The sequence below is a fragment of the Tetrao urogallus genome, assembly GCF_951394365.1.
Source record: "Tetrao urogallus genome assembly, chromosome: 1".
In the NCBI taxonomy this organism is placed as follows: domain Eukaryota; kingdom Metazoa; phylum Chordata; class Aves; order Galliformes; family Phasianidae; genus Tetrao; species Tetrao urogallus.
In genome coordinates, this window is record NC_136813.1 from 132,420,292 (window position 1) to 132,438,116 (window position 17,825).

General features: G+C 45.4%; 1 protein-coding gene across 1 annotated transcript; it reads right to left on the minus strand.

Moving 5' to 3' along the window:
* Positions 1-3,613: 3,613 nt before the first annotated feature.
* PEX26 (peroxisomal biogenesis factor 26) lies at positions 3,614-7,194 on the minus strand (the record flags this gene model as incomplete). The annotated part of the gene is made up of 5 exons (XM_079540954.1): positions 3,614-3,717; positions 4,666-4,812; positions 5,849-6,162; positions 6,501-6,641; positions 6,941-7,194. 5 exons carry the CDS (start codon positions 7,192-7,194, stop codon positions 3,614-3,616), a joined length of 960 nt encoding a protein of 319 aa, XP_079397080.1.
* Positions 7,195-17,825: the final 10,631 nt, after the last annotated feature.

Consider the following 17,825-nt stretch of genomic DNA (forward strand, 5'->3'; position numbering starts at 1 on the left):
ACCAGGATTTAACAGATCTGTTGTTCAATAACTGTTTCCTTCATTAAAACACTTACACCTGGTGAATCTGCTACTGATAACTCATCTTTTAAGACTTTTTATCACTTCTGAATTTCTTAGTCCTTCCAAAAGGTGGCATTATTTTCACATTCTGTCCTGCTGACAACAAAAGCTCCACATCCACATTTCATTTACAGTCAAGTTGCTCAATGGAAATGAGTTGGGGAGCAGGTTGAACTATGAGGCATTCCACCTAACCAACTGTTTGGTCATCTGTGGGCAAAGTACATGGGATTATCTTCTTTCCTCCTTTTCTTTGCAACACCCCTTCAGCTGGTTATAGACAACTGTTCTTCAGTCCTCCACCTGCCTACACTATGGGCTAACACAAGTTCTGTGCATCCACTTAGAGGATGCCGGAACAAAACAAGCAGAACATTTGCTGTTACATCGGGAGATATCAGCATGAAGTTTGCATGCACGTGACAGGCACACACATTCTCTCTGAAGAAGCCTTAAATGGTAGGATTCCAATAGAATTAACACAACTGCATCTTTTCCCTGCACGATACATTAACAATGCGGAGAAAAACAGATCAAGACAAGTACCAGGTAATTTATTCTCAGTAGTTCTGATCTTAGCCATCCCAAAGTACACAGAAACACTTCAATATATTTTAAACATATATATATATATACACACACATATATTGCATCTTTCACGGAAAGTAATTGTCACTTTCTGAACTCCTATGAAAATGCAGGCCTGTCAGTCTCTACTTAACTAGCAAGTCTGCTACCTAATTCCAGGATACTTGTACAATGAGGACACGTATGAAACATTTCCAGAAACTGTTTTGAGGCTCTACAGCATCAATGCATTAAATACTAAAGCTTTGATACACTTCATCACAGCACAAATAAGCAACTCTACAAAGAGGTAAATAAGTAGTCATTTTATTGTGAAAATTTAATATTGCAGGTTTAGTAGTCATTGCAAAAAAAGAAAGATTGGTTGTTTCCGCCTTCAACCCTCTCATGGAGTGCTGTCATGGTTCTATGTTTTTGTTTTTGTTTGTTTCTGGGTTTCAGTATTCCACATCAAAACATCATGTAGTGTACAGGGCATTACAGTGTCACTGCCCCAGTCCCAGGTTCCTATCCCTGTACATTACAGCAGTCATGGGATCTGACCCTTCCGGGTGGGGGGAGCGCTCTCTTGCTGCCTTGCAGTGGGTGCTGGAGGTGCTTTCCTAGCCATTCCAAGCTTTTCAGGTTTGACTCGGTCCCGGGAACTCTCTCTCTCTCTCATCTTGTCTGATTTATTCATCTCAATTTCAATTAAATTGTATATATTATCTTGTATTCCAATACTATAGTAAAATAAGTTTTCCTCCATAGATTGTTGCCACTGTTCTTTTAACAGAGCTCTACACATAGCAGATGGTCTACCCACTGAACCCAGTCCCCAAAATGCAGCTCTGTGGTTTAACTGGAAGTGTTAACAGAAATTGAGATTAAAAAAGAGGTTGTTAGCTGAATGATCATGTATTGTTTAGAATTGAGCCTGACTTTGATGGGAAATTTATTGTTTCATAAACTGGTTTAATTTAGAGCAAGGTCTTGCAACTAGGAGGCCAGTAGATGCAACCCAGTCACCTTTCTGGAGGAACTCAACTCCAGCCAGCCCCTCTGTGTTGGATTCTACCTGGCTTTTCATCAAGGGCTGGCTGTAGGGAAGCATAGCTATACTGACAGATTACATAAATCATCTAGCAGTATCAAGAACTGCTCCTCCCTGTATACACAGCATATGATATAGATTTTTAATTTGGTGAAGCACTATGTGCTACTTGTCCTGGTGTAAAATCCAGCTGGAGACAAAAATTCCAGGGGAGAGAGGATAGGAATGTCTTGTGGTTTTAATCTTTTGTTTACCTGAGATAACTAGGTAAGGTGGATGACTGCTTTCTGCATTCATGGGTGCCCCACTTTATCTCACAGTAACACTGGAGTATTTCTCTATCAGGATAACTCTAGAACAATCTAGACAGAACAAGACTTCTAGCAGCAAAGACACAGACTTTACCAGTGGTCTGGTAGGCTGCAAAGTGACAGAGCACACCAACAGGCTGCTATTCTTGTAAAGAAGACAAAAATAGCCACTATCTGTGTAGAGCTATTGCTAGAAACAAATGATCACTTCAAAGGAGGCTATCGTGGTAAGACACTGCAGTGGGACCTATATCGGCTACTTTACACAAGCTTGGTGTGTTGGATAGAAACTGGCCACCAAAAAGGCGGCTTCGTTTCTGTAGTTTTGGGTGACGCTGGTCAGCCTGAATCATCTGGCACAGATGCTGGGATAGCTGGCTACATTCGCCACATGGCTCTAACTTGTTCTCTCCAGCACACGTGCAGCTTGCTCCTGTAGAAGCAATCTTGAAATAGTCAGTGCTCTCTCCCTTGGCACTTACTCGCTGCCAATCTATGGGAATTAATTATTCTCCTGCAGACCTCCAATCTCTGCCCCAGGTGATCAGAAACAGCGCCAGCCTGGTGAGACCTTCTGTAAAGGCAGTAACTTTCTTGCCACATTTGTGGAGATCTCAGAGCTTCTATCAAAGATTTGTTTGTTCTGAATGACAGAGCATTGCTGAATGGTTACTGTGTAAATCAGGACTTCATGGGCATAGGAGGAAGGTTTCTAGACCTAATGGGACTTTTTGACATCTTCATAAAGGTAAGTAAAGAGTAATAGGTAGGGAAGAGGTCCGTAAAGAGGTAGGGGAAGAGTAAAACAGTGCAACAACCTCAGTGGTTCAACTAAACAATATGGAACATAATTTAAAAGAAAATTCATCACCACTGGCACGGGTGCCTATAGATTACTATGGGCCAGGCAAGTGCAAGGTACTGTAATATGCATTTAAGAACTGTAGGTGCAGCACAGCTGTACTTGCAGCACACCGCCTTGACTTTCTGCCATAGATATGATTAAAAACGAGAGCCCCTGTATGAGGGGGCATCAGTCACAAGAGAAACCACCGTGCTCAAAATACAACAGGCTTTGTTTCCTGCAGTGTTTTTCTCCCATGTACTTGTCCTCAGCCCCATGCTAGAGGAACTGGGATTTGAGATGTCTTGAGACAAAACAGAATATTCCCTCTAAGTATTGATCCTCTGCTGCCTTTAACATTCCTGCTTCTAAGAATGCTGTTTCAGTTGTTCAGGGAACTGCATGGTAATTGCAAGGACGGAACCATCTTCCAAACAGGCATCGTACTTCGCAACTGCCTACATAACTCTCACTCAAGAGCCAACCCAAAGCAAAGTGTTTCAAAAGGAGGATCTTAATCAGCTGTAGATTACAGAAGGAGTGGCTTTACTCCAGAGCTGGACAGAATGGTGCTGAATAGCCAAGGCAATGTTAGGAAGACTTGGCATGGCTTCAAAAGTCACACACCATCATTTCCTGTCTGAAGAAAGGAGAGGACCACTGTACAGGAGATCACAGGTGGTCATCTCCGCTAGGACACCGATTTCAACAGTATTTGAAGAACTTCATAAAGTCCTCGAGACAAGCTGACACAGGAGCAGAGGCAGAAGACATTTAGTCTTGAATTGGAGGCCTGTGGATTGGAGACAACACAGCTGCCCAAGCCTGTCGGAAGAGCTGCACCAGTTTGCAAATGAACGGCAGGGATGTAGGAGAAGCTGCAGAGCAAAACAAAGATAGTTCTACCCTTTGAAACAGACCAAACATATCAAGAAAGGACTAATTCAGCTACAGTTAATGGAAACCCAGGTGTCTTATTTTCCTTCTGTTCAGTACTCAGGCTCTCACCCAAGGCACTGCTCCCTTATCTAGCAAGATTTTTTCAGTATTTTCCAACACGTTATTTGCAGTATAGCTATGGAGCACCTGCCACCCAGCAGAAGGGATGTCTCCAGGTACAAAAAACATCCAATCCCTCCACAGCCCAGTAGCCACCTCTGTGTCATACAACCAGCCAGTTCTTCAGTGGTCAGGCACTGGAACAGGCTGCCCAGGGAGGTGGTTGAGTCAGCATCCCTGCAGGTGTTCATGAAACATGTAGACATTGTACTAAGGGACACGGTTTAGTGGGCAAATATTGGTGGTAGGTAGATGGTCGGGCAGATGATCTTGGAGGTCTTTTCCAACCTTAGTGATTCTATGACAGCTTCAGGCATCACTTATAAGACCTCAGTATAAGAAAATCAGAAGCACGACCACAACGCTGCCCTGCGCAACTCTCTGCTTCCCTGACAGGTCAGCCCTAAATTACAGCTGCACTTCTAAGAGGCATTCACCTTGTAGCACCTCAAAGTCACTGAGGCAGAAGCTGCATCTAGGAATCCCAGCCTGCCTCTCTCTGTCAGTACTTTGTCTGTTGGAAAGAACTGAGGATGAAATCACTGTTCGCAGAAAACTGGCTTTTGTAGAGCTACATCTTTCTACGTGGATTGCAACTGAAAATATTTGAAACAAGCTCCACTAATAGGTTCCTAGCTACACAACTTTTGCCTCTCCTGAAGACGAAACACTTATACAGATCTAATCTATTACAAAACAGCAGTTTTCTTCTCTATAGCCACAATTAAATATACTAAAAAAAGAGAGCTTAATACTTAGTACTCTACCTGGGTCTAATCGCACCACTACCAGGTACAGCAGAAAAGTAGCCAAGAGCATCTTTTTATAAGGAAGTAAATAGAAGTGGCTTGACATGGACCTTAGTGTTCTTCGTAGCAAAGTCAGCATGGTCAAGAGCTTTTGGGACAGAGCACCTGGAACACAGATCAGAAAAGCTGTTGGGGCAACGTAAAAAACATTAAAATAATCACACAGACACTAAGAAATTAATATAAATACTGTGGTTAGCTTGATTACATGAGAAGTGTTTTTCATGTTCTGTTTTGGTTGATTGTGGTCTTTTTTATTGTCATTTCTACCTAGAGAGAATAGAGAAAGAATAGAATTTCATAATACTATTTGCTACACTCTTTTTACATACGAATTTATACCACAGTAATGCCTGCTTCTCTCCTGGGAGATACAGTGATATACAGTGCTGGAGAAGCAGATCTTTGAATGCCAGATGTGGCTGGTTCTACACGGGCTTGGCTGCTAACACAGAAGAAGTAGAGAACACACAGAAGCAACAAGCATTCTTTATAATTGTCAGCAAACAAATCACAATCTCCTTCTGTGATACCCAGCATGACTTCCTTAAGGCTGGTAAGGCCTAACACTAGTATTAATACAGACTTAATACTTGCTACTCCTTGTAAGTCATGCATGAACACAATTGGTCAGGTAGTTCTGCAATCTGTTAAAGCCAGATGTCAATGCACAACTGTATTTGAACTGAAGCCATCAACTCATTTAAGGAAATTACGAAAATTAAGGGCATGACTGGTAAGATAAAGCACTGCTTCCTTTCTGAGCCACTGGTCTCAATCTGGTTTCAGGCATCAACAACTGAGAGAGCTTCAGTGATCACTGGGCTTGTGAACAGCTTTCATTTTTGGAACATGCTTCCGTTCTCTTTATGTACCAGTGACAGTTTGCTGTCCACACACACACTGGAAAGCCCTAAGTGCTTGTGAAAGCTATGTCATCAACAGCACTATAGCATAAGCAGACTTTCTGGAATGGACTATCACACATCACAATAAAGAGAGCAGACAGTTCATAGGTTAATGTCACAGAATGCATGGATGTTGATGACCAATTACAGTCTAGATGGTAATCTTTAATATACGTGTACCTTTAAACCTTGAAATCTGAGAGAGGAATACAAACAACAGAGGGAAAGCCTACCCAAAACAGTCTCTGTTGCTTTATCCTCTTGCTCATCATGAGCTGAGTGCATTTCTTCCTGTTGAGTCCACTGACATCGCTTTTCACAAATGGTCTCAACAAATGCCAGCTTCTGCTCACTGTCAAGAACATCACAGCTGTACACAAGCTCTTCTGCCCCCTCAAATCGGCCAAGTGGAAGCAGCACGTGCAGCAGATACAGCTCCAGCAATGAGACATACTCAGACAGGCTCTTATTGGTTTGGTCCCTCAGCCAGCTACTGCCGACCTCCAGCATCAGCTGAGGCTCTCTCACTTTGCCGTATAACAGGATACTGCAAAACAGGAAAGAAAAATTAGAAGGTAATAACTCCATAGAATTTGAGACAGCTGGCACTTCCCACAAAGACACATGCCAAGGTTTACACCTGAGGTACATAGATTTCCCAGAGGAACAACTTTCCCATAGAGTTTTGTACTTTATCCCCTTAAAGCTGTCCGAATAAACACCGCCTTTCTTTTTATTTATTTTTCTTTCTGAGCACAGGCCTGCCCCAAGCTCCACCTTCATCCTTCACGGCACACAAAGCGAGAATACCAGAAATTATTCAAGTCTGACCTGCTATTAAATCTAACCAACGCCGGCTCTCTGCGCGCGGCAGCCCACACTCACCACAGCTCTAGGATTTTTGGAGGCAGCTGCTCAGGGCGATGGTAGTACTGCAGCACCCAGGACAGAACTTCTCTCCATCGGTTCATCTCAGCCAGAGCCTGAATGCCCACCACGCAAAGGGAGCACTTCACTTCCGCACAACTGCCAACAAAAAACACACCTACCTAAGCGCTTCTTACAACCGCGTTATCCACCTCTGAGCTACAGCCCCGCTGAAGTGCTTCGTAGTTCTCTGAATTTGCCCTTACTTTCCCTCCTTCCCCCTCCCCGCCCAAACAACGGGAATTCAGCACACCCGGGCAGGTGCATGCACGCAGACCCCTCTTTAGGAGCAAGCACTGCCGGCGCCCGCACGCTTCCTACTTCCTACCTACGCTCAAACCGGAGTTCCCAACACAAGAAGCGGCACAACGACCGCACGGAGCCCGCTCGGCTCGCACCTGTCGGGGCCGGGCGCGGGGCCCAGGCTGACGCAGCCCGCCTCGCAGCGCTCCAGGGCGGCGGCGAAGTCCCGCTGCAACACCAGCAGCTCCGCCGCCTCCTCCAGCAGCGAGGCCGCCTGGGCCGAAGCCGGGGACCAGGCCAACGGCCCGTCGCCCATGGCGGCCGCTGGAGGGCTGGCGGGAGGGCTCTCGCCGCCCGGCCCGAGCCCTGCCGCCTGCTGCCCGCCCGGCTCCGGTTCCGGCGCCGCCATTGCCTGCCCGCGCCGCCCTCTGCCGCCGGGAAGCCGTAAGGGATCCCCTATGCCACCGCCTGACGGCAGCGGAAGGACCTCCCCCGGCCCACACGTTCTCCGACCCGCTGCCCGCTGGGAAACGTAGTCCGAGCGTACTGCGGGTGCGGACGAGTCGGTTAAAAACGGGCTCTCCCCGTTCTGAGGAGCCGCGCTGTGGTGCCAGGACGGGTTGGAAGGGAACTGGGCTTGGGGCGCAAGGGCTGAAGATAGGATTCACGTTTGCTTTCCCAGCGACCGCAGTCTGTTGTGTAAAGCTTGCTTTGCGTTGCAGTATCGGCTGGTTTCTGATGAAATCTGGGCACGGAGCTGTGTGAGGATTATGAGAGCCGTTGGCTCAGCGGCACCGTGGAGATCCGTGTTGCCCAGCAATGCCTTGTACCTGCGTGAGACAAAGTTTTTTCTTGGGATGAAGAGATGTCTCTGTTTTTGCCTCAGTAGCACTCATTCATAGAATCACAGAATCACTAAGGTTGGAAAGGACCACTAAGATCATCCAGTCCGACTGGCAACCATCCACTCCTCTCCTGCCCCCTTCTTCCCCCCCCCCCCCCCCCCCCCATGCCCACTGACCTCGTCCCTGTGTGCCACATCCACATGGTTGTGGAACACCATGAGGAATGGCGATTCCACCACTTCCCTGGGCAGCCTGTGCCACTGCAGCACCACTGCTGAGAAGGAATTTTTCTTAATGCCCAACCTGAACCTCCCTCCTGTGCAACTTAACAGCAATCGGACAAGAGGGAATGGCCTAAACTCAGAGAAGGGGATGACCCCTACCTCTCCACAACCTCCTTTCAGGCAGTTGTAGAGACTGATAAGGTCTCCCCTGAACTTCCTTCAGAGTGAACAACCCGAGCTCCTTCAGCCATTCCTCATAAGACTTGTGCTACAGACCCCTCACAGCTCCATTGCCCTCCTCTGGACAATTTCCAGGGCTTTGAAGTATTTCTTGCAGTGAGGTTTTGAGTTGAAACTGAACCCAGATCCTTTCCCTCCATGCAGCTTTCCAAGCGAAGAGAGTTTGACTGGCTTAAGTTAAACCCTTAGCTTCTCACTAAGACAAACCTTTCCCACTCTGGCAGCCTAGGGTGAACCGAGCCCCACACCTCGCACGGGAGTCAGGGCCCGGCGACAGGCATTGCCTTTCCCCTCGGGACCACCAGGTGTCACCATCCACAAGCATGTCGGCCTGCCCAGCTCGGTTTCCAAGTGCAGGACGTTACTGTGAAGTGAGCCAGCACAGCTGCAGTCCATTGGTTTTCCTTGCCAGCGGGAGGAGGGCTTTGGGGTGGCAGGGAGGCAGAGCGTTCTTCGCTTACGGCTGAGGCAGTTTGCTAGTGGGGTGGGTACACGCCTTTGTCTCACCAGAATATGTTCCCCTGAGATCTCCAGCCGGGGAGCCTGCTGCTTCAGGCGGCTTAAGCTATGAAATGGAGTTGGGTAACAGTAACAGCATCTCCACTGGTTCTGCACAGCAGCGTTATAAAATGTGCCACATTCTTCTTTAGCTGATATTCGGAAACAATAGGGTGTCCTAATTGCGAAATAACTATTGCACTCTGGAAACACTCTTCATTAAATGAATCTCTACAGGAGAGGTGGGATTTATTACACTGCTTTAGTGGTCCACTAGTAATTAAAAAATCACATGTACTAAAAAAGCATTGAAGAATGAAGCATGAGTTTAAAAAGGGAGCTTCTTTGCCAGAAGAAGGTGTGGGGAATCTCATTGTGCCTGCTCCTAGCTCCCCGAGATGCTGCTTGCACGCAGCAGGACAGCCCTTGTCTGTTCAGGACAAGCACCCACAGCAGCACCTTTGGCAGAGCATGCTGGTTTGTGTGCTGTGCTGCAGGCTGTGGAAGGGGCCCCACACGTGTTCAGCCTGTTAAGTCAGAGGCACAGCACAGAGACAGCGCAGAATGCAGGGCCCAGCAGCTAAGCAAAGGCAGAGATAAAAGCTTTTTGGATTTCTGTTACTGTTGCTTGGCTCTTGCAATTGGGAAAACAACATTCCTTTTTGGGAACTACAAGTCCCAAAGTGCACTGTGGGAAGACTCCGGCTTGTACCAGCCAGTGCCCAGCACAAATTCCCAAATATGGATAAGGAATCAATTTTGAAAAAGCCTCGCACTCACCGAATGCTCCTCACTGAGATTCTGAAAAGGAGCGAGACAGCATGAGAAAGAGGTGAGTGTGCGTTACGCAAAGATTTTGTTCAAAAGCATCTCCTGGAGAGAGCAGCTAACAATATTCCGTTCCTTAGAAGGAGGGTGCAGCGCTGCCTGGGTGACAGTGGAGCTGGCTGCTGTGGCGATGGAAGGGACTTTTGGAAAGGGAATTGTTGTTTCAGGTGGGAAAACAGCAGCAGGGGCAGCTGTGCTGTGGGGTGAGTCAGATCCTGCTTCCTTGCAGATGCTCTTTATTAATAAAGGACTATGGAAAGGCATGTGGGCAGCAACAACAGTGTTGTTTGGAAGCAGAGAAGGGCAGGGAAGAGGTGAGAGATGCACTAAGCAGCACGGCTGTGTGAGTTGTGGGGCTGTTGGTTAAGAAGCTAAGATGGAAAAAAGCAGCTGTGTAATAATAATTATTATTATGGGTCAACGTACTGTCTGTGTAAGGTATGGTATGTTTTTGTACTTCACCGCTCTTCCTAGAGGGGACAGTGTGGTGCCTTGAAGGCCAAACTCTGACAGGTCCCTGGCCCGCAAACAACAGTAACTCAGTGCAATTACCTGTACCACTGGCAATTGGTTAACAAGCCAAATGAAATCGTTCTGCCACAGAACCATCCCGGGAGAGACGAGGAATGCTGAACCCCCAGCCCAGGTCTGTGACCTCTCGGCTGGTTGCAAATGCAGGAGCTGTGCCTGGCCATGGAGAGATGCATGTGGCAGTTTAGAATAGTACACTGAGCTATCACTTGGAGCTCAGTGCCAAACAAGAATGATGCTGTTTTTCCAGCCTTCGCTAAGTGCAAATTGTGTGAACTGTTTTTAAGGCTGTAAGAGCCATTCTTGTACTTGGATTCTCCAATGCAGCTGTGCGATATCACTGCAGAAATACTAGAGGAAGTCAATGTGTTTGGCTGCATCTTGCTTCCTGGATAACAATCTCTAGTAACCAGAAAAGCTAAATTCAAGCAAATCTGCTGTCAGCGACAGGTGGTAGGAGAGGAAGGACTTCAGCGTGGATTTTGCCCTGTGGGTGGGGATTTTGCCTGGCTCCTCGCCTCTGCTCTGAAATCTAGGGTTTTTGGTCGCAGTCACCCTGATTTTATAGGGGAAAAGAAAGGGGATGAGGTACAGAAGGGCTTTGTTTGTGTCTTCACCAGCTGTGAATGTACAGGTTGCCCTCTTCCTCTCCCCCGAAGCAGTTCAAGGAGAGTTTAGAGTTACAGGCACCTGTAACAAGGCCTCCTGGGGTAAATCGCCTCAAGTATTAATCCAGATCTGACCAGCATGCGGTCACAGAGCTAGGGGCGCTGGCAGTCAGTCCTTTCTGTGGTCTCTTCTGTGTCAGTAGGCTGTTAATATGGGATTAGCAGCATTAGGGAGACCAGGAGCTAGAAACAATGAGGCCTTCTGACTCGAAGAAACACCTTTACACCCATATAAAAACAAAGAGCAGAGTTACACATTATATAAAGGCATCATAAACAGAGCTGAAGAAAGGGCATTCTCTAGAAAAACTGCTGTTTTGCAGAATGTTGTAGCTATTTATAAAGCAATGAGGTCCCAGCATACAGCACTGTCCCTTGCATCACATGTTTTTGTTTTGGTCTGGCTAGGCCATTACACGCCAGAACCTGTAGTTTGCTTGTAATTTCCACAGCAACACATCCCTATTAAACACAAAAGTAGCTGGCTGAAGTTCCTTTCAGTTCACCTGGACTCAGGGCTCCCTCTGGCTCCTGGCAGGCTGTCATGAGAGCCCTCGAGTGTGTGAAGATGAGCACTGTCTGGTTGAGCACCAAACAGCTGGCCAAGCATGACCTTCTGCTTTCATATTTTACTTAGTGTGGGACAGAATCAAACATGTTGTTTGAAACCTAGAACTAGTAAGCGGTGCCTCACCTGCTTTTGAGACCACTTGCTGATAGTTACTGGTTTTTAAAACACTGACCTCTTACAGTGGCCATACGAAAACCCATATAAATAACGGGCGAAGATGGTAGAAGACAGGAGAGAAAACTATGGAGGTAATCATAGTCACAGTCCAAATGGGGGATATCACATGACATTAAAGTATGAGCAAATTCCTGTTTTTACCTTCATCACAAACACAAACGCTGTGTCAAGTGCAAACACTGGAAACCAGAAAACTGAAAACACAGAGTTGTTTTCACAACTTGTAGTAACTTGTATTTTTCTCATTATAATGGCAGAAGGTTTCCGAAGCAAAGATCAATTTTAAATTAATTATGCCTTTTTCTTTGTTCCATATCAAACAAAATGCCAGACTTGGCAGGACAGCAAAGTATAACAGCTGTTACTTTTTATTTAGTTGTTACTGGTATAATAGTAATAATTGGTGCAGGGTGGGGCATTTCATCACGGTAAGGTGAGCCATTCGTTGAAAGCCTCAGGCTTCTTTTCTGCAGCTAGTTATTACCTGTGAGAAAATACTGAAGGCTGTCACCAGCGTGGGTCAGTTGAATCCTGTTTGCCTAACACTGCTTCCTTCCATGCGCTGATTCAGAGTTGCATGCCGTTCTAATGGTTCATAGCTCTTCTTAGAATCTCTCCTACTGAAATCAGTTGTTGTCCATTGATTTCTTTCTTTTCTCTTTTTTCAAAAGTGAATGATGTGCTCTCCTAGCTGGGAGAAATGCTTGACAATGGGAATCCTGGAAGTACTGACACCGTATGGCAAACAAGAAAACAATATTTTCTCAATAATTCATAACTTCATAATTTCTCATTACTTGCTTCTTTTTTTTTTCCAGTGTTTGTCAGATATTCATTCTTCCTTTTGAATGCAAGTTTACCACCACCTCCTGTTAATTATCACTACAGACAGACCCTGCATGTTCAGCATTCTGAAGTGGAAATTGCAGGAAAAATTACTGACATTAGCAAACTCTTTCACACTTCAGGCTGCTGGACCTGGTTCTTATTTGGCCAAGTCTTGTGATGCTCACACAGGTTGTAATTAGATGTTATTTTAGGAAAGCCAGCAGTGCTGCAGAGTTGCTCGGTAACAGCATCTTCAGCTCTGGAGAGGATCGGTTGAGCAGGGGCTGCTCCCTGATGCAGCCCATGTCTTGTGTTTCAGGGCAAATGTGCTGCTGCATTCCCCCCCCTGCACCCAGGCTGAGGCATGGAGTCAGTCAGGACTTTACTGCTTGATGGTTTGCTCACAAACTTGATATAGTAATTAAGAAGCTGCTACTTTTTTATTAAATTATCTCTGAGCTTTTTTACGGAGGTAATGAAAAAGCAACAACTCTTTTTAAGATAGGATCTTTCCCCTCCTTTTGAAGATCTGTGTGCTATTTTAGAGCATTACTGGATTCAGAGGTATGATCATAGCTTGTGTAAAGTTAATGCCTAGAGCATTATATTGCCTCCTGTTTCTGCAAATTAATGTTCTCTTTCCCTCTGTCCATTTCCTGCTGGTCCTTCTCATCTTTCTCAGCCACATCATAGCAGTACTGGATGCAGACGAACGTAGGATTAGGTGTCTAATTAGTTTACGTGGCCTTAAACATACTTGTTTACTTCTTGGCACTGGGGGAAGGGCAACCCAGAACCTAATTGCTGTCTCTCCTTTAAAAGCAGCCTGAGTCTGGGCAGACTGGAAAGAAAGGCCAGAATTTTCAACTACTTTTTTTGTTCCGCATGCCTGCATGCAGAGAAAGTTGAAAACTGAGTCTGTATTACTAAATATGAAATAATTTCTCATTTAGGGTTAGATCCAAAATATTTATTTCCAAACAATGACTCAGTGTAGACAGTCTGAAAGAACTTGCTTGAATTGTTATGGAAAAGCTAATAAACTGTAATTAATATATTTGGGAACTTTTCCATAGATCAGAACAGTTGCATTTTAAACATTTTTGGTTTAGTCAAAGTGAACTTTAAGCTATAACTTCCCTGCTTCCAATTGCACCCTTTGGCAGATCTAGCTGGGGAATTCAGCATGGTATTCCCACCACAGATTATTTTCACCTCAGACCAGTGCTGTTTCATCTGTGGAGAGTGATAACACAACAGTTTGTCTTAGTTCTTGTCAACCAATTCACTGCAAACTCAGTGGCTGCTTTTAAGCTACTGCTGAGAAGAGTTTGGACCAGGATGGCTTTTAGACTCTGAGGTTCTTGCAAGATTTTTTCTAGCATCTCCAGTGTGAGAGAAGCCTGGCTGTGGGGACAAGAGCTTCCAAGAACAGCAAGACTGCTCCACGGAGGAGGACAAGTTGTAAGCTCAGGAAAGACAGGGGCAGTGCCCTCTGAGCAGGGTGAGCTGCAGAGTTAACTGACTAGAGATTTCATCCTATAAAGTTTTTCTGAACATCATCTCAGTTAATGTCATTGTCTCTACTGCCTGGGAGAAAGTGTATTAGTTTTGTAGTTTATCATAGAATTGTTAAGGTTAGAAAAGACTTATAAGATCATCCAGTTCAACTGCCAACAGCTCCCCACCATGCCCACTAACCCGTGTCCCTCTGTGCCACATCCACACGGTTCTTGAACACTTTGAGGGATGGTGACTCCACCACCCCCCTGGGCAGCCTGTGCCACTGCAACACCACTCCTTCTGAGAAAGTTGTTCCTGACACTCAGCCCGACCATCTCCTGGTACAACTTAAGGCCATTGCCTCTTGTCATATTGCTGTTAGCTGGGAGAAGAGGCCAACTCCTTTCAGGTAGTTGTAGAGAGCAATGGTTTATGTTGTGTTTATGAAGTGTTCTGAGAACTGTAAATAAGAAATGCACTGAAGTAAAGCAAAGCAAAAAAAGCATGCCGCAGTTGTGTACACTAGAAAACTACTCAAGTGCTAAATAATGGAAATGAGACCCCTGCATACACATTGACCAGTCCTGCTGAGATGGCAACTTGGATGTCTTCTGCCAGAGCCTAAGAACTTAATTTTAGTATTCAGTGATAGAGAGCACCTGCCCTCACATTTCTCACACAGTGTACTTGAGAGGAAGCACTACAAGGGTAGTAGACTGGGGAAGATCACACTTGCCTGCTGGACTGTCAGGATGGCACCGGGAACACAGCTAAGCTGTTGGGCTGGACGTCAGTGTAACACTGGCCCCTGTAACACATGGAGGTTACAAGAAATAGGTGGATCAAGAGGTAGTGGCTAGTTTGAAAAGGAGAGTGGATGAAAAGATGTGGCTGCTGATAGTTTTTGCAATTGGAAACAGAATGATAAGTAGCTCAAATGTGTAACTTGTGTTCAAGAGCACTTATCCATGCCGGGACTCAGCATCTTGTCTTTTTTTGTGTAAAATTAAGCAACAGTGATTCCCTAGTTGCTATCAGCTGCCAGAACAATAATCCTATTCTAAACTCCTCTTGCAAGATTCTCTCACGCCAGAAGGTGTGTTCACTAGAAGAAACTCAATATTAGAAAGATACTTAGATTATTTTAGAAGATGGTATCAGTGAATACTAAACCCCCAAATAAACTGACTTGCAAAATAGCCTTAGCTCTGTAAGTCATTACCAAAAATTGGGCTGGAAGTGTTAAAACACTTTGCATTCTGTGCACAACATTTGTGCCTTCATCTTCCAAACCACTGTTTTTTGTTTTCCAAGTTTGCTGAGATCAAAGCTGGCTCTGTGCTCTCACTGCTCATGTGACAGCTGAAGATTCAGACTGGCCAGAAATAGGACAATCATGGGACTCAGTCTCTAGAACTGCCTGAATCACAGGGGTAGAAAAGAATCGTGAAGCATAGTAGCTGCCTTCACATTGCTCAGCAAGTCAGAGGTTAACAAAGAACCTTATTCTGTGAAAAGATAATTGACACTGAAAACAAGTCAACCATCCCACAGCTAAGCCCTGGAGATCATCAATTTTCATGAACAATAGCCAATGTTGTTTAGGATTCACTGAGTTAAGTGGTTAATCCTATACAGAAAGCTGCATCCATAATGGCATTTAAATGGGGGGAATCCACCCAATTTGACCCCTAGAGAATTGCTTCCTGCTGTTACACTGATGGATGTGCTTATAAATACCATGGTAGCTATCAACAGATAATATCTTGAAGAGCTGAAAAGCCTCTTTCTATTAAATGATACATTGATCTTCATGAAACAGCAATAGCCCGGTTAATGAGCCATGGAAACCAGTCTGCTGTTTTTTGCAGTGTGCTGTTGCCAAATGTAAGGAAGTTCCATATATTGTTTCCTTTTTCATTTAGTAAAAGAAGTCTGAACTCTTTTCTACAGTTCCTTTCTTCTGCCCAGTCATCCAGAGTAAGCCTGTTTCCTTGCCTTCTGATCGGGAAATCCAAAAGCAAATCAACACCCTCTTACTGTATACTGATCCAAACTTAGCGTTTGCTCACTGGAAGAGTCCATCAATCATGACAGTTAGCACAAATTGGAGTTCTCTTTGCGTAAAGCAGTACCCTTACACGGCTGCAGAGAACTCAGCTTATGTTCATTCTCCAGCACAGGTGGACAGACAGACAGACAAACTTCAGCAATCACAGAATCACAGAATGGCCAGGGTTGGAAGGGACCTCAAGGATCATGAATCTCCAACCCCCCAGCCACAGGCAGGGCCACCAACCTCCACATTTCATACCAGACCAGGCTGCCCAGGGCCCCATCCAGCCTGGCCTTGAACACCTCCAGGGACGGGGCATCCACAGCCTCTCTGGGCAGCCTGTTCCAGCACCTCACCACTCCCTCTGTAAAGAACTTCCCCCTGACATCCAACCTAAATCTTCCCTCCCTCAACTTAAAGCCATTTCCCCTTGTCCTGCCGTTATCAACCATTTCAAAGAGTTGATTCCCCTCCTGTACCCTGCAGGTACTGAAAGGCTGCAATGAGGTCACTCCACAGCCTTCTTTTCTCCAGGCTGAACAAGCCCAGCTCCCTCAGCCTGTCTTCATAGCTCCTTCATAAAATCACTACTGTTTGTCCTCACCAATTTTTTTTTCCATCCTCATGCTTTCAGCGCAAGTGCTCACAGTCCGTTTTTTTTTTGTTTGTTTGTTTGTTTGTTTTCTTTAAAGATCAAAAATCCATCATGATGCAAGGCTTGACTCACAATTCTGTACTTCTCAGAGCTATGGTACTGCATATATATAACACTATGCACATATGCATAGTGCACAGACTTCAGTCCCTTTGTCCATGCTGCCTGTATAAAGCCTCCATGTCTGCATGCACAGACAGGCCTCAGAACAAGAGTGCCTTATTTCCGGTGCTTTAACCAGAAATCAAATTAAAACACGTTGCGTTGCTCAAAAGGATTTTCCTTAGGATTTTTCTGTTTATTTCTTCCTTGCAATTGTCCATTTGTTTCCCTTTTCTTTTCTTCCATGTTGTTCTCTGTCTCTGTGCTCCCCATCTGCTGTCTTGCTGCAGATCCCATTTTTCTCTGCACAGAGGACTGTGCTGTACCCCTGCTGGGCAGGCCCCTGGGCATTGCTGCAGGACTGACCTGGAGGAGGTGCAGGAGACACTTTGCTTACCTGTCCTGGCTGGCAGCTGATGCTGTTGGCAGTGGTATCCCACACATCACAAGGGCCTAAATGAGAAGGATTCAAAGAAAGGAGGGCTTCACTCTCCCTCCAAAACCATGCCCAGAGCTGCTCACAATGTGAGAATACAAAAGAAAGGGGGAATTAGAAGGCAGAATGATTTGGGTGCTCTCCTCCCTTCTTTCCCTTCTTCCACAAGATTTGGCCTTCTCTTCCTCACAGCACAACAGCTCTGTTTAGGGAGGGAAGTCCTGCCTTTAGCACTATACTTGGATATTGTGGCTTAGAAATAGTCCTATGCTTGTCTAGGAGTGAACTAGCAAGAAAGAAGGGAACTTTACAGGTTCTTTGTTTCTAGACTTTGATGTTTTTGAATGTGAGACAGCCTTTTGCTTCAGATACTCTAGAAGGAGTTGAAGTGGAGCATCAGATGATCATGCAATTCAACAGCTCTGCCTGCCCGGCTGCACTCACAGTTGGGTCTGTCGAGCTCAGTGACTCAAAGAAATGAGCTATCATTAGCTCTGAAGAGCCAACGCACTAAGAAAACAATTCTCCATTTTCAGCAGTATCAACAAAATTGTTTACCAAGTTCTGAAGAGTTATATTTTTGGCATCACTGTGGCCTGATTTGGCCTGTTGAACGTTACTTATGAGTAAGGAGGAAAGAACTTGACTTGACTCTCCGTTATAAAGCAGAATTTGTATGGTTGACAGCTAAAGAAAAACAAAGCAAAGCAAGTTTTTTTGTATGTTTACCTCATCTGATCTGGAAAGACAATGACTATGAGGCCTGCTGACTGCCATCGGAGGGATGTGTACCGTCATGTTTTTAAACTGCGTCTCTGTCTCTCAGAACAACCAGAACTTGAGACACCCAAAAGGAAACACTTCTACATCTAGTTGTA